Source organism: Chlorocebus sabaeus, chromosome 10, assembly GCF_047675955.1.
Source record: "Chlorocebus sabaeus isolate Y175 chromosome 10, mChlSab1.0.hap1, whole genome shotgun sequence".
Taxonomy (NCBI): domain Eukaryota; kingdom Metazoa; phylum Chordata; class Mammalia; order Primates; family Cercopithecidae; genus Chlorocebus; species Chlorocebus sabaeus.
The window spans coordinates 115,256,567-115,278,170 of record NC_132913.1 but is presented as its reverse complement, the minus strand read 5'-3'; the positions used below and the strand labels follow the sequence as shown (position 1 = coordinate 115,278,170).

The window sequence follows — 21,604 nt, the reverse complement described above, 5'->3', positions numbered from 1 at the left end:
AGTCTCCCAAGTAGCTGGGATTACAGGCTTTCGCCACCATGCCTGGGTAATTTTTGTATTTTTAATAGAGATAGGGTTTCGCCATGTTGGTCAGAGTGGTCTCAAACTCCTGACCTTAAGTAATCCACCTACCTCGACCTCCCAAAGTGCTCGGACTATAGGCATGAGCCACGGCGCCTGGCCTCCTTTCCATTCAGTTTCTTAACAGTACCTCTTGAGAAGCAGATGTGGCTTTTTGATGAAATCCAATTTATCATTTTTTTCTTTTAAGATTCTTTTTATCATTTCAAATATGTGCCAGTCCCTAGGTAACAAAGATCTGTTTCCTTCTGGATGGCATGCTGTGGTATTAGTATTTGTTATATCAAATTAGTTTTTGTGTATGGAGTGAGGTAGTGATCAGTAAGATGCATTTCAAGTAAGATGAAGTTACAGCCAGAATACAATAACTCCTTAGAAGTTGGTGGAAGCACCTTCCAATTTTTTTTTTTTTTTTTGAGACAGAGTCTCGCTCTGTCACCCAGGCCGGAGTGCAGTGGCACGATCTTGGCTTACTGCAGCCTCCACCTCCTGGGTTCAAGAGATTCTTGTGCCTCAGCCTCCCAAATAGCTGGGATTATAGGAACCCACCACCACGCCCAGCTAATTCTTTGGTATTTTTATTAGAGATGGGTTTTCACCATGTTGGCCAAAGTCAAAGGCGCTGGCTGAATCAGCACCTCTGTGTATCCCCACAGTGTCCATGGCCGTTTTCTTCAGGGCTCATGTGGTGTGCTGCAACAGGGTTAGGGGGCAGGTGCACGCTGGTTTGCTGTGCCAGTGCAGCAGGTAGACCTGCCCAGGGTCGCTGTGGCTCCGGAGTGGAGCAAAGGCCAAAGCTCAGGGTTCACCTCCTCAGTCTGCTGTTGTAACTAACACTGGGCCTCTGCAAACTCTCCCCTGTGCGTCCAAGTCCACCAAGGTAAGGTCTGTTGTGGATTTAGCTGCTCTGAGTCTCTGCTAAAAGGAGCAGCTGATGAATTGACTCTTTCTTTCTACTTTCAGCATCTTCACTGCATGTTTCAAATCGTGAGAGCCTGATAGGCTGAGTTTTGTTTGGGGAAAGTGCCTTTTTTTTCCTGTTGTTGTTATTAACACAGTCATTCTCTGTTGTCCAGGTTGGGGTGCAGTGGCGTGATCTCCACTCACTGCAACCTCCACCTCCCGGGTTCAAGTGATTCTCCTGCCTCAGCCACCCAAGTAGCTGGGATTACAGGCACCCACCACCACAACTGACTAATTTTTGTGTTAATTAGTAGAGATGGGGTTTCACCATGTTGGCCAGACTAGTCTTGAACTCCTGACCTCAGATGATCCACCTGCCTTAGCCTCCCAAAGCACTGGGATTACAGGCATGAGCCACTACACCCAGCCTTTTAAAAAATTTTTAATCTACTGTTTACACGGTGTTCTTGTACCTTTTTAAAAAGTGATGGAGCTTATAGTAATGCGTGAGGATTACTACTACAGCAGCAACTTTTAAAAGGACTATCTTGTGATTTGGAATGCACAGAAAATGAAGGGGAAAGGTAAACATCTGGCTTTCACAGGTATGAACTCAGAAAATCAAGTCAATTCATGTCCTCACCTTAGAAGCAGTGGAAGCAAAGGGATGTCTAGAGCGCTTTTTAGAGGCCGATAATATTACGAGGTGAAAATGGAACGATAAATGGAAAAAGGACAAAAGGACAGTCTATTCCAGAATAGTACTTTCTTGTGGAGGATGTGATCCTCTGAGACAGCACAGGTGGTTACTGTGTTTATAAGGGACATGTGTTCATATTTAGTCCATTTTTTTCCTCTGCATTTTTTTTTTTTTTTCCCAGACAGGGTCTCACTCTGTCGCCCAGACTGGAGTGCAGCGGCATGATTACATCTCACTGCAGCCTCGAACTCCTGGGCTCAAGTGATCCTCTCACCTCAGCCTCCCAAGTAGCTAGGATTATAGGCATGCTCCACCACACCAGGCTAAATCTTTTTTGTTTGTTTTTTTCATCAACTTTATTTTAAGTTCCAGGGTACGCGTGCACGATGTGCAGGTTTGTTACATAGGTGAACGTTTGCCATGGTGGTTTGCTGCACAGATCAACCCCGTCACCTCTGTACAAGCCAAGCATCCATCAGCCATTCTTACTTCCCCCACCTCCTTGTTCCCCTGACAGACCCCAGGGCATGCTCTTCGCCCCCATGTGTCCATGTGTTCTCATTGTTCCATTCCCACTGGCCAGGTTGGCGAGAAGAAGAAATGCTTTCACATTGTTGGTGGGAATGTAAATGAGTTCAACCACTGTGGAAGACGGTGTGGCGATTCCTCAAAGATTTAGAAGCAGAAATACCATTTGACCCATCATTCTTGTTACTGGGTATATACGCCAAGAAATAGAAATCATTGTATTATGAAGATACATGAATGTGTATATCTTTTTTTTTTTTTAAAGAGATTGGGCCTCGCTATGTTGTCCAGGCTGGTCTCAAACCCCTGACCTCAAGCAATCATCCTGCCCTGGCCTCCCAAAGTGTTGAGATTACAGGCATGAGCCACTGAGCCCAATCTTCCTCTACAACTTCTAACTTAGTGCCATGCCCCATAGTAAGATAGTGTACATTATGATTATGTATTTGTATTTATATATTGCTGACCTAAACAAAAGTTTCAGGAAAAAAGCTTAGCCTTTCTCTGCAATGCATTCTGATAGTTAACATTTTTTGTACCATTAAAAAAATCCCAACAATTTGGGAGGCTGAGGTGGGTGGATCACCCGAGGTCAGGAGTTTGAGACCAGCCTGGTCAACATGGCGAAACCCCATCTCTACTAAAAACACAAAAATTAGCCGGGTATGGTGGGTGCCTTTAGTCCCAGCTACTCTGGAGGCTGAGGAAGGGGAATCACTTGAACCCAGGAGGAGGAGGTTGCAGTGAGCTAAAATCGTGCCACTGTGCTCCAGCCTGGGCGAAAGAGTGAGACTGCATCTCAAATAATAACAATAATAATCCTGTTGCAACCCCATATACTAAATTTCCTTGACGCCACAATATGAAAATCACTGTTTTAAAATAAACTGAAATTGGATTTTTATTTTTATTTTTGAGACAAGATCTCACTCTTGCCCAGACTGGAGTGCAGTGGTGCGATCACCACTCACTAACACCTTGATCTCCTGGCCTCAAGTGACCCTCCAGCCTCAGCCTCCCAAAGTGCTGGGTACCATGCTCAGCTTAGAATGGGGATTTTGAGGATATAGCCAGGCTCTCTCAAACAGAAGGTAAGAGGAAAGATAGCTGAACTTGGAATTAGGAAATTGAGGCCAAGTCCAGGCTCTGATGTTTGTTAAAGGTGAAAATCAGCACAAATCTTACTACCTTTAGCTCTCCCTTTCCCCATCTATCCGGTGACAACCGTCCCGCCTCCATGTGCCTCACAGAATGCTCAAGGAAAAAGTAAATCATTTTCAAAATGTCAAAATTATTTTAAAAGATTGCATAAGTAATTCAATTATCATGGTCCTAGTCATAAATGGTAAAGCACTTGCAAAGCTGAGGACCTTTCTGTCCTTCAAGGGATGCAACTAGGAAGTGAGATGCACTCAGGAAAACCAGGCGGCACTTGAATTTATTCTCAGTGGTGAGGCGTGACTCATGCCCTGCCCTCTGTAAGACTGCCTTCCCTAACTCCCGGATTCTTGCCTGTTCCTGACACTTCTTTTCACCCTTACCCTTCTTCAGGTAGGCTGTAATTGTTTGTTTATTCAATTCATTCAGCATCTTCCTTGAGTGCTATGTATTAGGTGCTAAGTTAGGCACTTAAGACAGAGCGGTGAACCAGGCAATATCCCCTGTTCTCCTGGGCTGGCGCTTTAGTAGGGCATGTATTATGTAGGGTTTTTTTCTGCTTGACTGTCCCAACTAAATCGATTTGGACAGCAGTATTAGAATCCTAAAGAGACAAAAAGATAGATAATCCAGCAGGCTTTTAGCAGCCTGTGGATCACTGTAGCATAGTCGTAAGTCTCAGATGCTCGGAGAAGATGATGACCTGGCTTTAGTGAACAAATCCATGGTCAGCAAAGGTGGAGAGGAGGCTCTGGATATAGAGGCAGCAGATGCCACCGCAGCAAGGCCACTCTTCAGAAGATGACCAAGCCTCCGTGATTACCTGTCTGGGACAGCCATTTCTATAATATCATTAACAACAAAGAAAGCAAGCACCAGCAAACCCAGCAGCGTTCTAGGAAGAAGAGAAAGCCCTGTTTTCGGGACTAAGGGAGTAGGTGAACAATCACTCTAATTTGCCTTTGGCAAAATTTTCACATCGTCAGCATTGCTCACTGATGCTGTAATCCTAGTTTCAAAATCTGATCGCCCTTTTCTCTCTGCTGCTTACTCAAGGGCTTTGTTCACATAAACAGCATTTACCCTGTTAAACTTAAGAGAGGAATTATGCAGCTGTCTGGGGTCACCTTGGGAAAGGGTAGGGTGAGTGGCAAGCCGTAATGATGTGACCTAGTAGGTCCTTCCTACCTCCCCAACCCCTAGTAAAGCTCCCCACCCACTGGATACCTGGAATTCCACCCAGGTGACTTGCTATTCTGGAATGAGAATGCTTTTCCTCCTCCCTAGCCTGCTTTCAAACTGTAATTGACCCTAAAATCTCTATACATGAAACCATAATCTTTAGTATGAATGTGTTTATAAATACACATTTTTCCCCTCACTGTGGTTGTCATTAGGTTAATACCAGCAGCTGAGGGGGCCTCCGGAATGTGGGAGGGTGGAGTGGGTGAAAGGTTCCTGATGGGAGTAGGGAGACCTGGATTCAGATCTTGATCATGTGGTTTGAAGCCAGTGTTTAGGCATCTTCCATATGCTTCTCTGGGAATGTGGGGAAATGATGTCTATTTTACAGTTATCATGTAGATTTAAGGAGATAGTATGCAGAAAAGCATCATACAACAAATTAGATTCCTTCCTATAAATTTATCTCAGAGGGGTTAACCACATGCAGGACCGTCAAAAAATCTATAAAAGAGTTACAACAAGGCAAAGCTTGAGCTAAAGTGTGGAGGAATTAGTGAATTTCCCTGTGCACATGATAATTCACATGAGATAGCAAGATGTTTTCAAATATAGCCACCATACAATGACTGTTTTTTGTTTTTTCTGTGCAGTGACAAATGAGATCCTCTGTTGGGCTTTATGTCTAAAGCTTGAATTTCAAGCAGTTTCCTCACTTGAGATCAGGAGTTCAAGACCAGCCTGGCCAACACGGTGAAACCCCATCTCTACTAAAAATATAAAATTATCCAGTCATGGTGGTGGGCACCTGTAATCCCAGCTACTTGGGAGGCTGAAGCAGGAGAATCGCTTGAGCCAGGAGGCGCAGGTTGCAGTGGGCTGAGATCATGCCACTGCACTTCAGCCTGGGCAACAGAGCAAGACTCCATCTCAAAAAAAAATCAGGTTTTCATCGCATCAAAGATGCTAGAAAGAATAAGCATCACTTAATTTTCTCTTTGTTTCCATTTAATCAGCCATGGATTGTTACAGAACCTCAGCAAGCAATTCCTGGATTTACCCCACTGTGATCCTCTGCATATTTGGTTTTTTCTCCATGATGAGACCCTCAGAACCATTCCTTATCCCATATTTATCTGGACCAGATAAAAACCTGACCAGTGCAGAGGTAAGTTAACATACATACGTATCTTAATGTGGTTTTTAAAATTTTACAGGACTTGAACAAGGATACGGGGCTTCCCTCAACTTGAAATAAGATGAACACATTAAACTCAGTGAGCCCGATTTTCATAATATGTGTCACATAAAGAACTTTTCAAACTATTTCCTCCTCATACTTGCAGAAAATTGCAGCCAAAACACATTACATGTGTTAACAAATTTTTAACTTGCATAGAGTGCTAACATTTGTGTTAATGATAGGAGCCTTTCAGGTCTCCATTGATTCTATTATACTAATCCTAAAACAGCATCACTGGCAGGCACAGGATCTAAATCTAAATAAACTCTCAGGCTGTTGAGGGATAAGCAGGGTCTCATAAAGAATTGTGGTATTTCTTTATGACACTGTTTACCAGCAGGTGAGCCGTTAACAGCTTTATCTCCCAGTCCTTGCCTCCTTCTCTGGAATGCCAGATTCTTTTACTTAAAAGAGCAACGTCTTTCTTTTTTGTTGTTGTTTGAGATGGAGTCTCACTCTGTCATGCAGGCTGGAGTGCAGTGGTGTGATTTTGGCTCACTGCAACCTATGCCTCCCAGGTTCAAACAATTCTCCTGCCTCAGCCTCCTGAGTAGCTGGGACTACAGGCATGAGCCACCACGCCTGGCTAATTTTTGTATTTTTAGTAGAGACAGGGTTTCACCATGTTGGCCAGGCTGGTCTCGAACTTCTAGCCTCAAGAGATTCGCCCTCCTCGGCCTGCCAAAGTGCTGGGATTACAGACATGAGCCACTGCCCCCGGCCTCGCATTTCTTTATAAGAAGTACAACAAGAAAATGCACTGACCTAACTGCAAAATTACCCTGGGCTGATTTTACAGTCTCCAGCCTCAGCCTTGAAAACACTATGTAAAGTGTGTGGCTTCACCTGCAAGGCTAATTGGTGCCTCGGGTGGTGAGGTGGCAAGGAGAGAAAGGCAAGCTTGTTCTGTAGTATCAGATCACTTAGGGACAACCGTGTTTCCGAGTTGCTCAGGTTGAAGCATGCCACGATGAAAACAACAAAGGACAGATGCAGGGTCAGAAGCAACTCAATGAGTCCACTGGGGTCTGCTTCTGCAGCCACTGTGGACCAGTTAATAGATCCTCCCTCCAAGGAGCAGCTCAGTTGTGTGGTCTTTGCTCTGTGGTCTCCTGCTTTCTCCAGCAACCTCAGTGATCCAGGTGTCAAGGTGGGTAAGTTCAGTGATTTGAGACGTTGTGGCACTCACCCACCATGCCCCACAGATCAGCAACTCCAGTCCTTCCTATTATGAAAATTGATATCCTATGCATTTCTGACTAAATCCGTGAGATGATCCATATTAAACTGAGGCATAGACAAATCAGCAGAATTGTTAGGGGGAGATGGGGGAAGGTTGGGAACCTAGCAAATTTGCCCAGGAAGGAAAATGAGATGCATTACTTGCTTCCACTCTATAATGTGGCAAAGTTATTTACTCTTTCCCTATCTTCCCATATCTTTCCAGATGTTGGAAGGACTGAAATATCTGACATCGTGATAGATCACATGAAAATAAAGGCTGTTGGATTCTTTTTGTTGTCGTTGCTGAGATGGAGTCTTGCTCCGTTGCCCAGGCTGGAGTGCAGTGGCACGATCTCGGCTCTCTGCAACCTCTGCCTCCCAGGTTCGACCAATTGTCCTGCCTCAGTCTCCCAAGTAGCAGAGATTACAGGTGTCTGCCACTATGCCTGGCTAATTTTTGTATTTTTAGTAGGGACAGGGTTTCATCCTGTTGGCCAGGCTGGTCTCGAACTCCTGACATCGTGATTCACCTGCCTCCACCTCCCAAAGTGCTGGGATTACAGGCTTGAGCCACCACACCCAGCCTGGATTCTTTTAACATTATAGTCTACTTGTCTAATGTTAGTATTTGAACAAGAAGGAAATGATATTTTTTAAGAATCTTGGGACGGGTGTGGTGGCTTACGCCTGTAATCCTAGCACTTTGGGAGGCTGAGGCGGGTGGATTACCTGAGGTCAGGAGTTCAAGACCAACCTGATCAACATGGTGAAACCTCGTTTATTCTAAAATACAAAAATTAGCTGGGCATGATGGCGGGTGCCTGTAATCCCAGCTACTCGGGAGGCTGAAACGGGAGAATGGCCTGAACCCGGGAGATGGTGGTTGCAGTGAGCCAAGATCGGGCCACTGCACTCCAGCCTGGGTGGCTGAGCAAGACTCCATCTCAAAAAAAAAAAAAAGAATCTGAAAAACGTAGAAGTGTCCAAACACTTTTTAACTCATCTACTCAACTGTACATACTATTTAAACTTAATATATAATTCAGATTGCACAATAAGCCAATATATTCTTCTACCAGGGTTTATCTAAGTGTATAAGTTGGTTGGTTTTTACCAATGGGAAAGGAGACTACCCTTTCTCAGTGATTTCCTTGAAAATGAGTTTTCTCATTATGTTTCTCCGTAACGCGAATAATTTCCAATTGGATGCAGAAGTTGAGATACAAACCACAGGTACCTTAGTAAAGTACCAGTGCTTCACGGTCATGCAGTTTACCAACTTTGCAGATGACAAATGAGATCTTCCCCGTTTGGACGTACTCCTACCTGGTGCTGCTGCTGCCTGTGTTTGTCCTCACTGATTACGTCCGCTACAAGCCGGTCATCATCTTGCAAGGTGTCAGTTTCATCATTACCTGGCTGCTGCTCTTGTTTGGCCAAGGAGTGAAGACCATGCAGGTTGTAGAGTTCTTCTACGGGATGGTGACCGCCACCGAGGTGGCCTACTACGCCTACATATACAGCGTGGTCAGCCCCGAGCACTACCAGAGAGTGAGCGGCTACTGCAGGAGCGTCACGCTGGCCGCCTACACAGCAGGGTCCGTGCTGGCCCAACTCTTGGTATCCCTGGCGAACCTGTCATACTTTTACCTCCACGTCATATCCTTGGCCTCTGTCTCCGTAGCCTTCCTTTTCTCACTTTTTCTACCAATGCCCAAGAAAAGCATGTTTTTTCATGCAAAACCCAGCAGAGAAATAAAGAAGTCATCAAGTGTGAATCCAGTATTAGAGGAAACTCACGAAGGTGAAGCACCAGACTCTGAAAAGCAGAAACCCACATCAGAAATACCCAGCACTTCAGGGAAGCTGAATAAGGGCCAGCTGAACAACCTGAAACCCAGGAAAGTGACTGTGGAAGTTTTTGTGCAGTGGTTCCAAGATCTGAAGGAGTGCTACTCCTCAAAACGTCTTTTCTACTGGTCTCTCTGGTGGGCTTTTGCCACAGCAGGTTTTAACCAGATTTTGAACTATGTTCAAATCCTGTGGGATTACAAGGCACCTTCCCAAGATTCTTCCATCTATAATGGGGCCGTAGAAGCTACTGCGACCTTTGGAGGTAAGCAAATGTCACTTAATCTTCCTTTGTTGGCTTTTCCCCCTTAAGACCATTTCTCCAGGTACCGAACTTCATGGCGCAAATTAGCTCTGTTCAGAAGGCAGCGTAATTTTTTTTCAATCAAGAATGAAAGTCACTGGAAAAACAAGAATACCATGATTTTCTACTGTATTGTAGTTCCAACAAGTAACTCTTTTTTTTTTTTTTTTTTTTTTTTTTTTTGAGACAGAGTGTCGCTCTGTCACCAGGCTGGAGCGCAGTGGTGCAATCTCAGCTCACTGCAACCTCCACCTCCCAGATTCAAGCTATTCTCCTGCCTCAGCCTCCCAAGTAGCTAGGACTACAGGCATGTGCCACCACGCCCAGCTAAGTTTTTTTGTATTTTTAGTAGATACAGGGTTTCACCATGTTGCCCAGGATGGTCTCGATCTCTTGACCTCATGATCTGCCCACCTCAGCCTCCCAAAGTGCTGGGATTACAGGCGTGAGCCACCGTCCCCAGCCACAACAAGTAACTCTTAGGAGCTCAGGGCTTAGCACCAAACAATGAAATTCTAGTTGAATCCCTAAGATTCCAATTTATCATTAGCACAAAGGTTAATAACATGCCCTGTTCTTTTAGGATCATTTTTAATATCAAAATATATACATATATGTGTGTGTGTTTTTATTATTTTAGAAAATAAATTAAGGATTCCAAATTCTCACTGAGGGTTTTGTTAATACAGGCTTTGAACTAACTAGCATGCACCTATAATAGTTCTAGGCTATACACCAATAACTTTCAAAAGCAGCTTTCTCATGATATTTAAATGAGGGGTGGAAGAGATGTGAAAGTCAGGATTTTAATATCAGAGGGAAATCTGTCTTTGAAGTTTAATCTACAATAAATGTTTATTTCCTAATAACTGGAAGCTTAAATGTCAAATGAGACTTTGAAGGTATTTTTTAGGAAGTGAGATTTTGCCCCACCCTCGTTTACAAAAAGTTTTAGAAAACCCATGTGACCTCTATTTTATTATTATCTCCCTTTTGGGAAGCTTCAGTTTAACTCCTGGAAACCAGGACTGTGCCAGAATTGCTTCACTGAAATTATTGCTCCTACATTCCAAATCCATGGGGGGAGTATAGTTTTTTTTTTTCCTCTGTAGTCATGATCATATGTGGGAAAGTTAGTCATATGTCTGTGTAGTACTTTGAAATCTAAATACCTTTTGTTTATTTATTTTAGACAGAGTCTTACTCTGTTACCCAGACTGGATTGCAGTGGCATGATTTCAGCTCATTGCAACCTCTGCCTCCCAGGTTCAAGCGATTCTCCTGCCTCAGCCTCCTGAGTAGCTGGGATTGCAGGCGCCTGCCACCATGCTGGCTAATTATTGTATTTTTAGTAGAGACGGGGTTTCACCAGGTTGGCCAGGCTGGTCTCTAACTCCTGACCTCAAGTGATCCACGCCCTTCGGCCTCCCAAAGTGCTGGGATTACAGGAGTATGCCACTGTCCCCAGCCCTAAATACCTTTTACTTTTGTTGAAGAGAATCACACAGAAGTACTAACCCTAATTACTGTCAATTATTCAATTTCTTGAACTCTGTCAGTCTATACCGATGTTTTCACCCAAAACTTCTCAAGTAAATTATGTCAGATGTTGAAGACTTTAGAGTGGAGATTGGAAATAAGACTAAGATTACTAAAGATTCATAATAAAGACTAACACTGGGTGTGGCAAGAAAAAAGACTAAAGCTATCCGTGTAACACATCTGATACTCATCACTGAAAAAGACTTACAGCACAAACTGAGAAAAGAAAGGCAAATAGAGAGGCCAGATGTGTTCCCAGAGAATTGATTTCATCCTTTTCCATCCCTGCATGTTGTGTTTAGTGACTAGGTTAACGTATCATTTCTCCTTACACTGCTGTGGTTAGGAACCTTTCTGGCCCCTCTGGAGAGTACAGTGCCTGGTGTATAGTTGATACTAATTAAAAGTGTGATGACTAAGTGACCGAAAGAATAGCAAGTGAAAAGAAAAGCCAGAAGAAGACGTGGTTGAGAAAAGGATAGATCCACATTCAGGTCGATCACACAATTTTGTGAGAGCAATTTATTTATCTTTCAGAATTACCCGAGACCTGGGTTTTTAAGAGAGGGCGTTGATATTTTCTTGCATGCAAAGTCATTGTGTTTGATTGCCTTCCATGTTTTGTTTTCAGGGGCTGTGGCTGCCTTTGCAGTGGGTTATGTGAAAGTCAACTGGGACCTACTGGGAGAGCTGGCTCTGGCGGTCTTCTCAGTTGTCAATGCAGGTTCTTTATTTCTCATGCATTACACAGCCAACATCTGGGCGTGCTATGCTGGCTATTTGATATTCAAGTCCAGCTATATGCTTCTTATAACCATTGCAGTGTAAGTTTTACCAACCACTCCTAAAACTGAACTGTATTACTCTCTCTTCCATCTTCCTAAGCTTTCTCTAAGAACTTCAGAAGGATTTTAGTCAATTGCAATATTAAATGTTGACTACTTTATATTAAATTAGACACAACTAAGCCAACTTTTCATTTAACTATTTGCTCTCTGAATATTGATACAATATACCGTTAGTCATCAAGGGAAAAAACTCTGTAGGTTTATAAACCAAAAGCAATGATACATTGTCAGGTTTTTCTTTTTGTTTTGTTTGGTTTGAGAGATGGTCTGGCTCTCTTGCCCAGGCTGGAGTGTAGTGGTGTGGTCACAATCACGGCTCAATGCAGCCTTGACTTCCCAGGCTCAGCTGAGTCTCCAACCTCAACCTCCTGAGTAGTTGGGATGAAAAGCATGTGCCACCACACCTAGCTAATTTTTCACATTTTGTAAAGATGGGGTTTCACCATGTTGCTCAGGCTGGTCTCAAACTCCTGGGCTCAAGCGATCGACGTACCTTGGCCTCCCAAAGTGCTGGAATTACAGGTGCGAGCCACTACATCTAGCAACATTGTCAGGTTTTGATTTGTTTATTTCCAGCAACTTTCCACATAAGGTGTGATGTGATCTGCTTTTAAATGGTTAGGTTTAGATTTCATTCCTACTTTCATTTGGTTGCTTGAGAAATTCTAGGCACATACTTTTGTGACACAAAAGATTCTCGGGAAAGTTATTAAAAAGTTAGATACTAAAAAAAGTAGATGCAAAGATAACAAGAAACCTTTAGCTGCAGTCGTATATGGAACCAAGTAGTTTTTCTTTTCTTTCTTTCTTTTTGAGACAGGGTCTCACCTGGGCAGGAGTGCAGTAGTGCAAACATAGCACACCACAACTTTGATCTCCTGGGCTCAAGCAGTCCTCCCAACTCAGCCTCCTGAGTAACTGAAACCACTGGTGCACACTACCATGCCTGGCTAAATTTTTAATTTTCATTTTCGTAAAGACAGAGTGTCGCTATGTTCCCCAGGCTGGTCTCGAACCCCCGGGCTCAAGTAATCCTCTGGCCTCAGCTTCCCAAAATGGTAGGATTACAGGTATGACCCACCTTGCCAGGTCTAGTTCTTAATCATTTTCTAAAAATGATTTCTGGGATTTAGAGTTTCCTATCATTTTTGCTTCTCAGAGATCTCTTTAAGAAAGAGATCTTTAAGAAAGAGATCTCAGCTCTTTAAGAAAGAGATCTTTCTTTAAGATCTTTAAGAGATCTCTTTGTTTCTCAGAGATCTCTTTAAGAAAATGATTAAAAAACCATTTGGTTTCATATAAAAGTACAGCTAAAGCTGACTGCAGAAAATATGCTTTGCTATTAACCAAAAGAGATGAGAAACATTTGAATTTCAAATTGCATGAAAGAAGTGGAGACAACAGCTTCATCGAGTTTTGGTTTTAATTTGTGAAAAAAGTGTTTTATAAACAATTTACTACACAGAAATATGAGCACTCCGGGGAAAAAATCATCAAAGGAAAAAAAAAATTAGTTGGTATGTTTATTTTCTTCATGGAAATGTCTTAATCAGAATCATGCATCTTAGGTTGCTTTTTTTTTAATGTGAGGATTTTGTTAAAGTAGGATTATATCATTTCTTTGCATTAAAAAAGAAATATTCATGGCTGGGCACAGTGGCTCACATCTGTAATCCCAGCACTTTGGGAGGCCAAAGCAGGTGGATCACCTGAGGTCAGGAGTTCGAGACCAGCCTGGCCAATATGGTTAAACCCCGTATCTACTAAAAATACAAAAATTAGCTGGGCATGGTGGTGAACACCTGTAATCCCTGCTACTGGGGAGGCTGAGGCAGGAGAATCACTTGAACCTGGGAGGCGGAGGTTGCACATTCTCATCAGCATTTATTGCTTGTCTTTTGGATAATTCTAATTGAAGTGAGATAATATCTCATTGTAGTTTTGATTTCCATTTTTCTGATCAGTGATGTCGAGCACCTTTTCATATATCTGTTTGCCATTTGCATGTCTTTAAAGAAACGTCTATTCAGATTTTTGCCCATTTTTCATCTGATTATTAGACTTTTTTTCCCTATAGAGTTGTTTGAACTCCTTCTATAAGTCTGGTTTTTAACCCCTTGTCTCGTGGGTAGTTTGCAGATTTGTTTTTCTATTCTGTGGGTTGCCTCTTTCCTTGGCTGTGCAGAAGCTTTTTAACTTGATGTGATCCCATTTGTCCATTTTTGCTTTGGTTGCCTGCGTTTGTGGGGTACTCAAGAAATCTTTGCCCACTCCAATGTCCCAGAGAATTTCCCCAACGTTTTCTTGTAGTTGTTTCATAATTTGTTTTCTTGTAGTTGTTTCGTAATTTAAGGTCTTAGATTTAAGTCATTAATCCATTTGGACTTGATTTTGTATATGGTGAGAAGTAGGGGTCTACTTTCATTCATTCTTCTGCATATGGATATTCAGTTTTCCCAGCACCATTTACTGAAGAGACTGTCTTTTCCCCAATGTATGTTCCTGGCATCTTTGTTGAAAATGAGTTTACTGTAGATGTGTGGGTTCACTATTGGGTTTCTGGGTTCACTCTTCTGTTCCATTGGTCTACATGTCTGCTTTTATGTCAGAACTATGCTGTTTTGGTTACTATAGCTCTATAGTATAATTCAAAGTCAGGTAATGTGATTCCGCCAGTTTGTTGTTGTTGTTGTCGTTTCATTTTGTTTTGTTTTGCTTAGGATAGCTTTGACTATTCTGGATCTTCTGTGGTTTCACATAAATTTTAGAATTGTTTTTTCTATTTCTGTGAAGAATATCCTTGGCATTTTTATAGAGATTGCATTGAATCTGTAGATTGCTTTGGATAGTATGGGCATTTTAACAATACTGATTCCTCCAGTCCACAAATATGGAATATCATTCCATTGTGTATGTGTGTGTGTCCTCTTCAATTTCTTGTATCAGTGTTTTATAGTTTTCATTGCAAAGATCTTTCACTTCTTTAGTTAATTCTTAGGTATTTTATTTTATCTGTAGCTATTGTAAATAGGATTACTTTTTTGATTTCTTTTTCAGATTGTTCTCTGTTTGCATATAGAAATGTTATGGAGTTTTGTATGTTGATTTTATGTCCTGCAAATATACTGAACTTATTTATCAGCTCTATTAGTTTATTGGTAAGAGTCTAAGTTTTCCTAAATGTAAGATCATATCATCTGCAAGCAAGGATAATTTGACTTGCTCCTTTCCAATGTGGATGCCTTTTCTTTCTTTCTCTTGTCTGATTGCTCTAGATAGGACTTCCAATGCTATGTTGAATAGTGGTGGTAAAAGTAGGCATCCTTGTCAGTTTTTTCCCATTCAGTCTGATACTAGCTGTATGTCTGTCATATATGGCTTTTATTATGTTGAGTATGTTCCTTCTATACCCAGTTTTTTTAGGGTGTTTATCAGGAAGGGATGTTGAATTGTATCACATGCTTTATTTAGCATCAATTGAATGATCATAGTTTTTGTCCTTCATTCTGTTGATGTGACTTATCACATTGATTGATTTGCATATGTTAAATGATCCTTGCGTCCCTGGGATAAATCCCACTTGGTCATGATAGATTATCTTTCTAATGTATTGTTGGATTCAGTTTGCTAGTATTTTGCTGAGAATTTTTGCATTAATATTCATCAGAGATTGGCCTGTAGTTGTTTTTTGTTTTTAATGTGCCTTTGTCTGGTTTTGCTGTTAGGGTAATACTGGCCTGGTAGAATGAGTTTGGAAGTGTTCCCTCTTCTGTTTTTAGAATAATTTGGATAGGATTGGAATTAGTTCTTTTATAGAATTGAGAAGTGAAGCCATTGAGTCCTGGGCTTTCCTTTAGTGGGAGGCTTTTTATTATGTCTTCAATCTCATTACTTGTTATTGGTCTGAGGGTTTTGGATTTCTTCATGGTTCAATCTGGGTAGGTTGTTTGTATCTAGGAATTTATCCATTTCTTCTAGATTTTCCAATTTATTGGCATATACTTGATCACAGTAACCACTGATGATTCTTTGAATTTCTGCAGTATTGGTTTTAATGTCTCCTTTTACATCTCTAGTTTTATTTACTTGGGCCTTCTCTCTTTTTCTTAGTCTGGCTAAAGGTTTGTCAATTTTATCTTTTCTAAAACCCAACTTTTTGTTTCATTGACCTTTTGTATTGTTTTCTTCATTTCAATTTCATTTCTTTCTGCTCTGATGTTTATTATTTCTTTTCTTCTACTAATTTTGGGTTACGTTTACTCTTGCTTTTCTAGTTCTTTAAGATGCATCATTAGGTTATTTATTTGAGGCGTTTCTTCTTCTTCTTTTTTTTTTTAAGAGACAGGGTCTTACTGTGTTGCTCAGGCTGGAGTGCACTGGCATGATCATCTCTACTCACTGCAACCTCTGCCTCCTGGGCTCAAGTGATCCTCCTGCCTCAGACTCCTGAGAAGCTGGGACCACAAATGTGCACCACCACACCTGGCTAATTTTTTGTATTTTTGGTAGAGACAGAGTTTCACTATATTGACCAGGCTGGTCTAGAACTCTGGACCTCAAGTGATTCATCTTGCAGAATGCTGGAATTACACACATGGGCCACCGCACTCGGCCTCTCTTCTTTTTTTATGTAGGCACTTGTAACTATAAACTTCCCTCTTAGTACTGTTTTCACTGTGTCCTATAGGTTTTGACATGTTGTGTTTCCATTATCATTTGTTTCAAGAAATTTTTCAATTTCTCTCAATTTCTTCATTGACCCACTGGTCATTCAGGGGCATATTGTTTAATTTCCAGGTGTTTCTATAGTTTCCAGAATCCCTCTTGTTGATTTCTAGTTTTATTCTATTGTGGTCAGAGACAATGTTTGATATTAATTATTTCAAATTTTTGAATATGTTTTAATAGTTGTTTTGTGACCTAACATGGTTTATCCTTGACAATGATCCATATGCTGAGAACAGTATGTATTCTGTGGACAATGAAAAGTGCTGTAAATATCTATTAGGTTCATTTTTTCTATAGTACAGATGAAGTCTGATGTTTCTTTATTGATTTTCTGTCTGGAAAATCTATCCAGTGCTGAAAGTGGGGTTTTAAAGTCTCTAGCTATTATTGTATTGCATTCTCTTATCTCTTTCTAGTTCTAATATTTGCTTTATATATGAGTGCTCCAGTGTTGGGTACATATATATTTACAATTTTTATATCCTCTTGCTGAATTGACCCTTTTATCATTGTATAATGACTTTTGTCTCTAGTTTCTGTCTTGAAATCTATTCTCTCTGCTATAGAGAGAGAATAGCTACAAATCCTGTTTTGTTTGTTTGTTTCCATTGGCATGGCATACCTTTGTCCATCACTCCATTTTCAGTCTATGTATGTCTTTATAGGTAAAGTGTATTTCTTGTAGGCAACAGATCATTGGGTCTTTCTAAAAATCCATTCAACACTCTCTTTTGAAGAGTTTAGACTGATACGTAGGACTTACTCCTGTTATTTTGTTATTTCTTTTCTGGTTTTGTGACCTTTTTCCTTTTCTTGCTTCCTTTTAGTGAAGGTGATTTTCTCTGGTGATATAATTTAATTTCTTTTTTACTTTTTGGGTATCCATTGTATGTTTTTCAATTTGAGATTACCATGAGGCTTGCAAATACTATCTTATAACCCATGATTTTAAGCTGGTAACAACTTAAGACTATTTGCATAAACAAACAAGCAAAAAGAAAACTAATAAAAACTCTACAGTATAACTTTGTCCTCCTGCTTTTTAACTTTTTATTGTTTCTCTTTATATCTTATTGTACTGTCTTGAAAATTTGTAGTTACTATTTTTGATTGGTTCATCTTTTAGTCTTTCTACTTACAAGAGTAGTTTATACACCCGTTGCAGTGTGATAATATTCTGTGTTGTTCTATGTGCTTATTATCACAAGTGAGTTTTGTGCCTTTACATGTTTTCTTATTGCTCATGAACGTCCTTTTCTTAGAGATGGAAGTACTCCCTTTAGCATTTCTTGTAGGACAGGTCTGGTGTTGATGAAATCCCTCAGCTTCTATTTGTTTGAGATGGTCTTTATTTCTCCTTCAGGTTTGATGTTTTCACTGGATATACCATTCTAGGGTAAAGGTTTTTTGCCTTCAGCACTTTAAATATGTCATGCCACTCCTTGGTTCTAAGTCTTTTCTAAGACTGAAAAGTGTGCTGCCAGACATGGGGGCTCTATTGTATGTTATTTATTTCCTTTCTCTTGCTCTTTTTAAAATCCTTTTTTTTTTTTTTTTTTGAGAAGGAGTCTCGCTCTGCAATCCCGGCTCTGCCTCAGCCTCCTGAGTAGCTAAGATTACAGGCACACGCCACCACGCCTGGCTAATTTTTGTATTTTTAGTAGTGATGGGGTTTCACCATGTTGGCCAGGATGGTCTTGATCTCTTGACCTTGTGATCCACCTGCCTTGGCCTCCCAAAGTGCTAGGATGACAGGTGTGAGCCACAATGCCCAGCCTAGAATCCTTTCTTTATCCTTAACCTTTAGGAGTTCGATTATTAAATGCATTTAAGTAGTCTTCTTTGGGTTAAATTTGCTTGGTGGTCTGGAACCTTGTCCTCGGATATTGATATCTTTCTCTAGTTTTGGAAAGTTCTCTGATATTATCCCTTTGAATTAACTTTCTACCTCATCTGTTTCTTTACCTCCTCTTTAAGGCCAATAACTTAGATTTTCCCTTTTGAGGCTATTTTCTAGATATTGTAGGTGTGCCTCATTCTTCTTTTTTCTGTTGTCTCCTGACTGTATTTTTAAATCACTTGTCTTCAAGCTTGCTAATTATTTCTTCTGCTTGATCAGTTCTGCTGGTATGAGATTCTGATGCATTCTTCACTATGTCAATTGCATTTTTCAACCCCAGCATTTCTGCTTGATTCTTTTTAATTATTTCAATCTCTTTATTCAGTTTATCTGACAGAACTCTCAATTCCTTGTTTGTGTTATCTTGAATTTCTTTGAGTTTTCTTAACATAGCTATTTTGAATTCTGTGTCTGAAAGGTCGTATATCGGTTTCTCCAGGATTGGTCCCTGGTGCCTTATTTAGTTTGTTTACTGAGAACATGTTTTCCTGGATGATCTTGATGCTTATAGATGTCCATCAGTGTCAGGGTATTGAAGAGTTGTATTTATTGTAGTCTTTGCTCTCTGGGCTTTTTTGTACCTGTCCTCCTTGGGAAGGCTTTCTAGGTATTCAGTAGGTTTTGGGTGTTATGATCTAAACTTTATCTACATTAGGGAGCACCCCAAGCCCAGTAACACTGTGGTTCTAGCAGACTCTTAGAGGTACTGCTTTGGTGATCTTGGATAAGATCCAGAAGAATTTTCTGGATTACCAGACAGAGACGCTTGTTATTTTCCCTCACCTTCTCCTAGACAGTCTCTCTCTTTCTCTTTGCTGGACTACCTGGAGCTGGAGGTGGGTGACACAGGTACCCCTGTGGGCACTAATTTCTATCTTTTGAAGACTTCCACCCATGTTATGGTTAAAATGCTTATTTATGTTTAATGATAGATTTCAGATTGCAGTTAATCTGAGTGTGGAATGCTATGCCCTGATATTTGGAATCAACACCTTTATTGCCTTGGTGATTCAGACCATCATAACTGTGATTGTAGTAGATCAGAGAGGGCTCAACTTGCCAATCAGCATTCAGGTAAGCTGTAATACTCCTGTTTTCAACTAGGTAACCTCAAAGGTTTCTCAACCTTGCAACAAGCAATATTTAAATTTCTTGAGTTCCTTGGTTAAGCAAATTTTAATATATACAACTCCTTAATTATCATACTGTAACACACCAAGTACGTTTTGAGCAATAATTGCAACTAGAACAACATTTACCTGGATAATGCAGGTAAGAAGTAACTTCAGTGCTTAAATTTATTCTTGGAGACATTGAATGTAACATTGCACCAGCCTCCAAACAAAGACATAGAGACAAATCAATGAATTTTAGTGTTTTGTTTTGTTTTGTTTTGTTTTTTACTATTGATGATAGTAGCTATGATTTTAACCCAAGCAACCTGCTCTGAAGCCAAGACTCCTAGTCACTGTATTGCTTACATCTTCTTACTTGATCTTGATTTCTTACTTGATCTTGATTTCTTACTTGATAGTAGAGTATTGTTCAACCTAAATGACCCCACATTAAAAACCTGGGTCTCAGTTAACCCATAATCCAAGCAAACCAACAGTATTATGTTGTATTATCATTGACATAGATGGTCATATTTTATATGTGGCTAATTATTTGTTTTTCTCCAGTTTTTAGTTTATGGGAGCTATTTTGCAGTAATTGCTGGAATTTTCCTAATGAGAAGCATGTATATTATCTACTCAACCAAATCCCAGAAGGATGTACAGAGCCCTGCTCCAAGCGAGAATCCAGATATGTCTCACCCAGAGGAAGAGAGTAATGTCATCACGTCAACAAAACTCTAACCTCATTGCAACAACTGCAGCAGTGGCTTTTAAAGCTATGCAATAATAAGGAAGGATTTTGAGATGGGTGGCGTATGTTTTGCCATAACTTGACATGCTTTTTGAAATCGGGATTCCAATGGACCTTTCAAAACCACAACGAAACCTCAGCTTTAGACGAGTTCTCTATCTGCCCAATTTTACTGGATGCAATTGACAGAACCCATCGTCGTAATTAAACAACCCATATTGGGGACCCCCCTGTGACCAGTAGCAGCTGGAAAATTCTGGTTTTTCCCACTTGTACAGACATGCAGATGGTGTGGAACTAAACCATGAGAAAACTCCAGCCATCCTGGAGTTGGTAGTCACCATTTGTGGGGAGAAATACTAACTGGACAGACCCTATTGCTTGGCTTAAATACTTGTTTGATCTTACCAAAGAAGTCAACGCATGGGACCCTTTTGTCACACGAGCCATTTTCTTTCTTCTTCTAATAAGTGTATTTCTGTTTAAGTTACAGTTCTCCAAGAGAATTACAAGGTTTATCCCATTTCTAAGGGCTTGTCTTCAACTCTGATAACAGCATTATTCACAAGTTATGATTTGATAGTATTATTTAATTTTTTATGATTATTTTCCATGTTGTGCTCTGAGTTTTGCTGTTGAAAGTCTACCTCAAGAATAGCTCCAGACCCTCTTGTGTATTTGCAGAATGACACTCAGGTCATTTCCCAGTGGCCTGGGACAGGCAGGGAGCCTTCTCTCCACCACCATATAGAGGTGTTAATGCATCTATGGGCCAGGTGCGGTGGCTCACTCCTGTAATCCCAGCAATTTGGGAGGCCAAGGTGGGAGTTTTGCTTGAGGCCAGAGGTTCAAGACCAGCCTGGGCAACACAGTGAGACCTGACTCTACTAAAAAATTAGCTGGGCAGCATGGTGTGTGCCTGTAGTCTCAGCTACTTGGGAGGTCATGCGGGGAGGATGGGTTGAGCACAGGAGTCAGAGGCCGCAGTGAGCTATAATTGCACCACTGCACTCCAGCCTGGGCAACAGAGTAAGACTCTCATCCCCCTCTCCCAAAAAACAGCACCTGTGTGATGTCTGTCTAAAATAGGAACACTTAAAGGAGGTTTCTAGAAGTACTAGAAATAAGAAAACACTGATGGAGGGAGTGGAATGAAACACCTGTTTTTTGTTTGTTTGTTTGTTTTGAGACAGAGTCTCGCTCTCTCACCCAGCCTGGAATGCAGTGGCGTGATCTTGGCTCACTGCAAACTCTGCCTCCTGCGTTCAAGCCATTCTCCTGCCTCAGCCTCCTGAGTAGGTGGGACTATGGGTGCGCACCACCATGCCTGGTTAATTTTTATATTTTTAGTAGAGATGGGGTTTCACCATATTGGCCAGGCTGGTCTCAAATTCTTGACTTCAGGTGATCTGCCTGCCTCGGCCTCCCAAAGAGCTGAGATTACAGGTGTGAACCATCATGCCGACCAAAACACCTAATTTTTAAATGGCAGCAATTGTGCTACATAAAATGTGTCAACATTTTAAAGAGTTTTTAACCTTTT

At 41.0% G+C, this 21,604-nt stretch overlaps 1 protein-coding gene across 2 annotated transcripts; it reads left to right on the top strand.

The window, feature by feature from the left end:
• The first annotated feature begins 5,104 nt into the window (after positions 1–5,104).
• Positions 5,105–20,606, top strand: SLC19A3 (solute carrier family 19 member 3). Of its 2 annotated transcripts, none has more exons than XM_038001438.2 (5): positions 5,105–5,720; positions 8,307–9,135; positions 11,348–11,540; positions 19,125–19,266; positions 19,875–20,606. In XM_038001438.2, exons 1-5 carry the CDS (start codon positions 5,571–5,573, stop codon positions 20,049–20,051), a joined length of 1,491 nt encoding a protein of 496 aa, XP_037857366.2. In that variant the 5' UTR covers positions 5,105–5,570; the 3' UTR covers positions 20,052–20,606. The 2 variants fall into 2 exon arrangements, with proteins under 2 accessions (XP_037857366.2, XP_037857367.2); XM_038001439.2 differs by lacking the exon at positions 5,105–5,720 and adding an exon at positions 6,732–6,945.
• Positions 20,607–21,604: the final 998 nt, after the last annotated feature.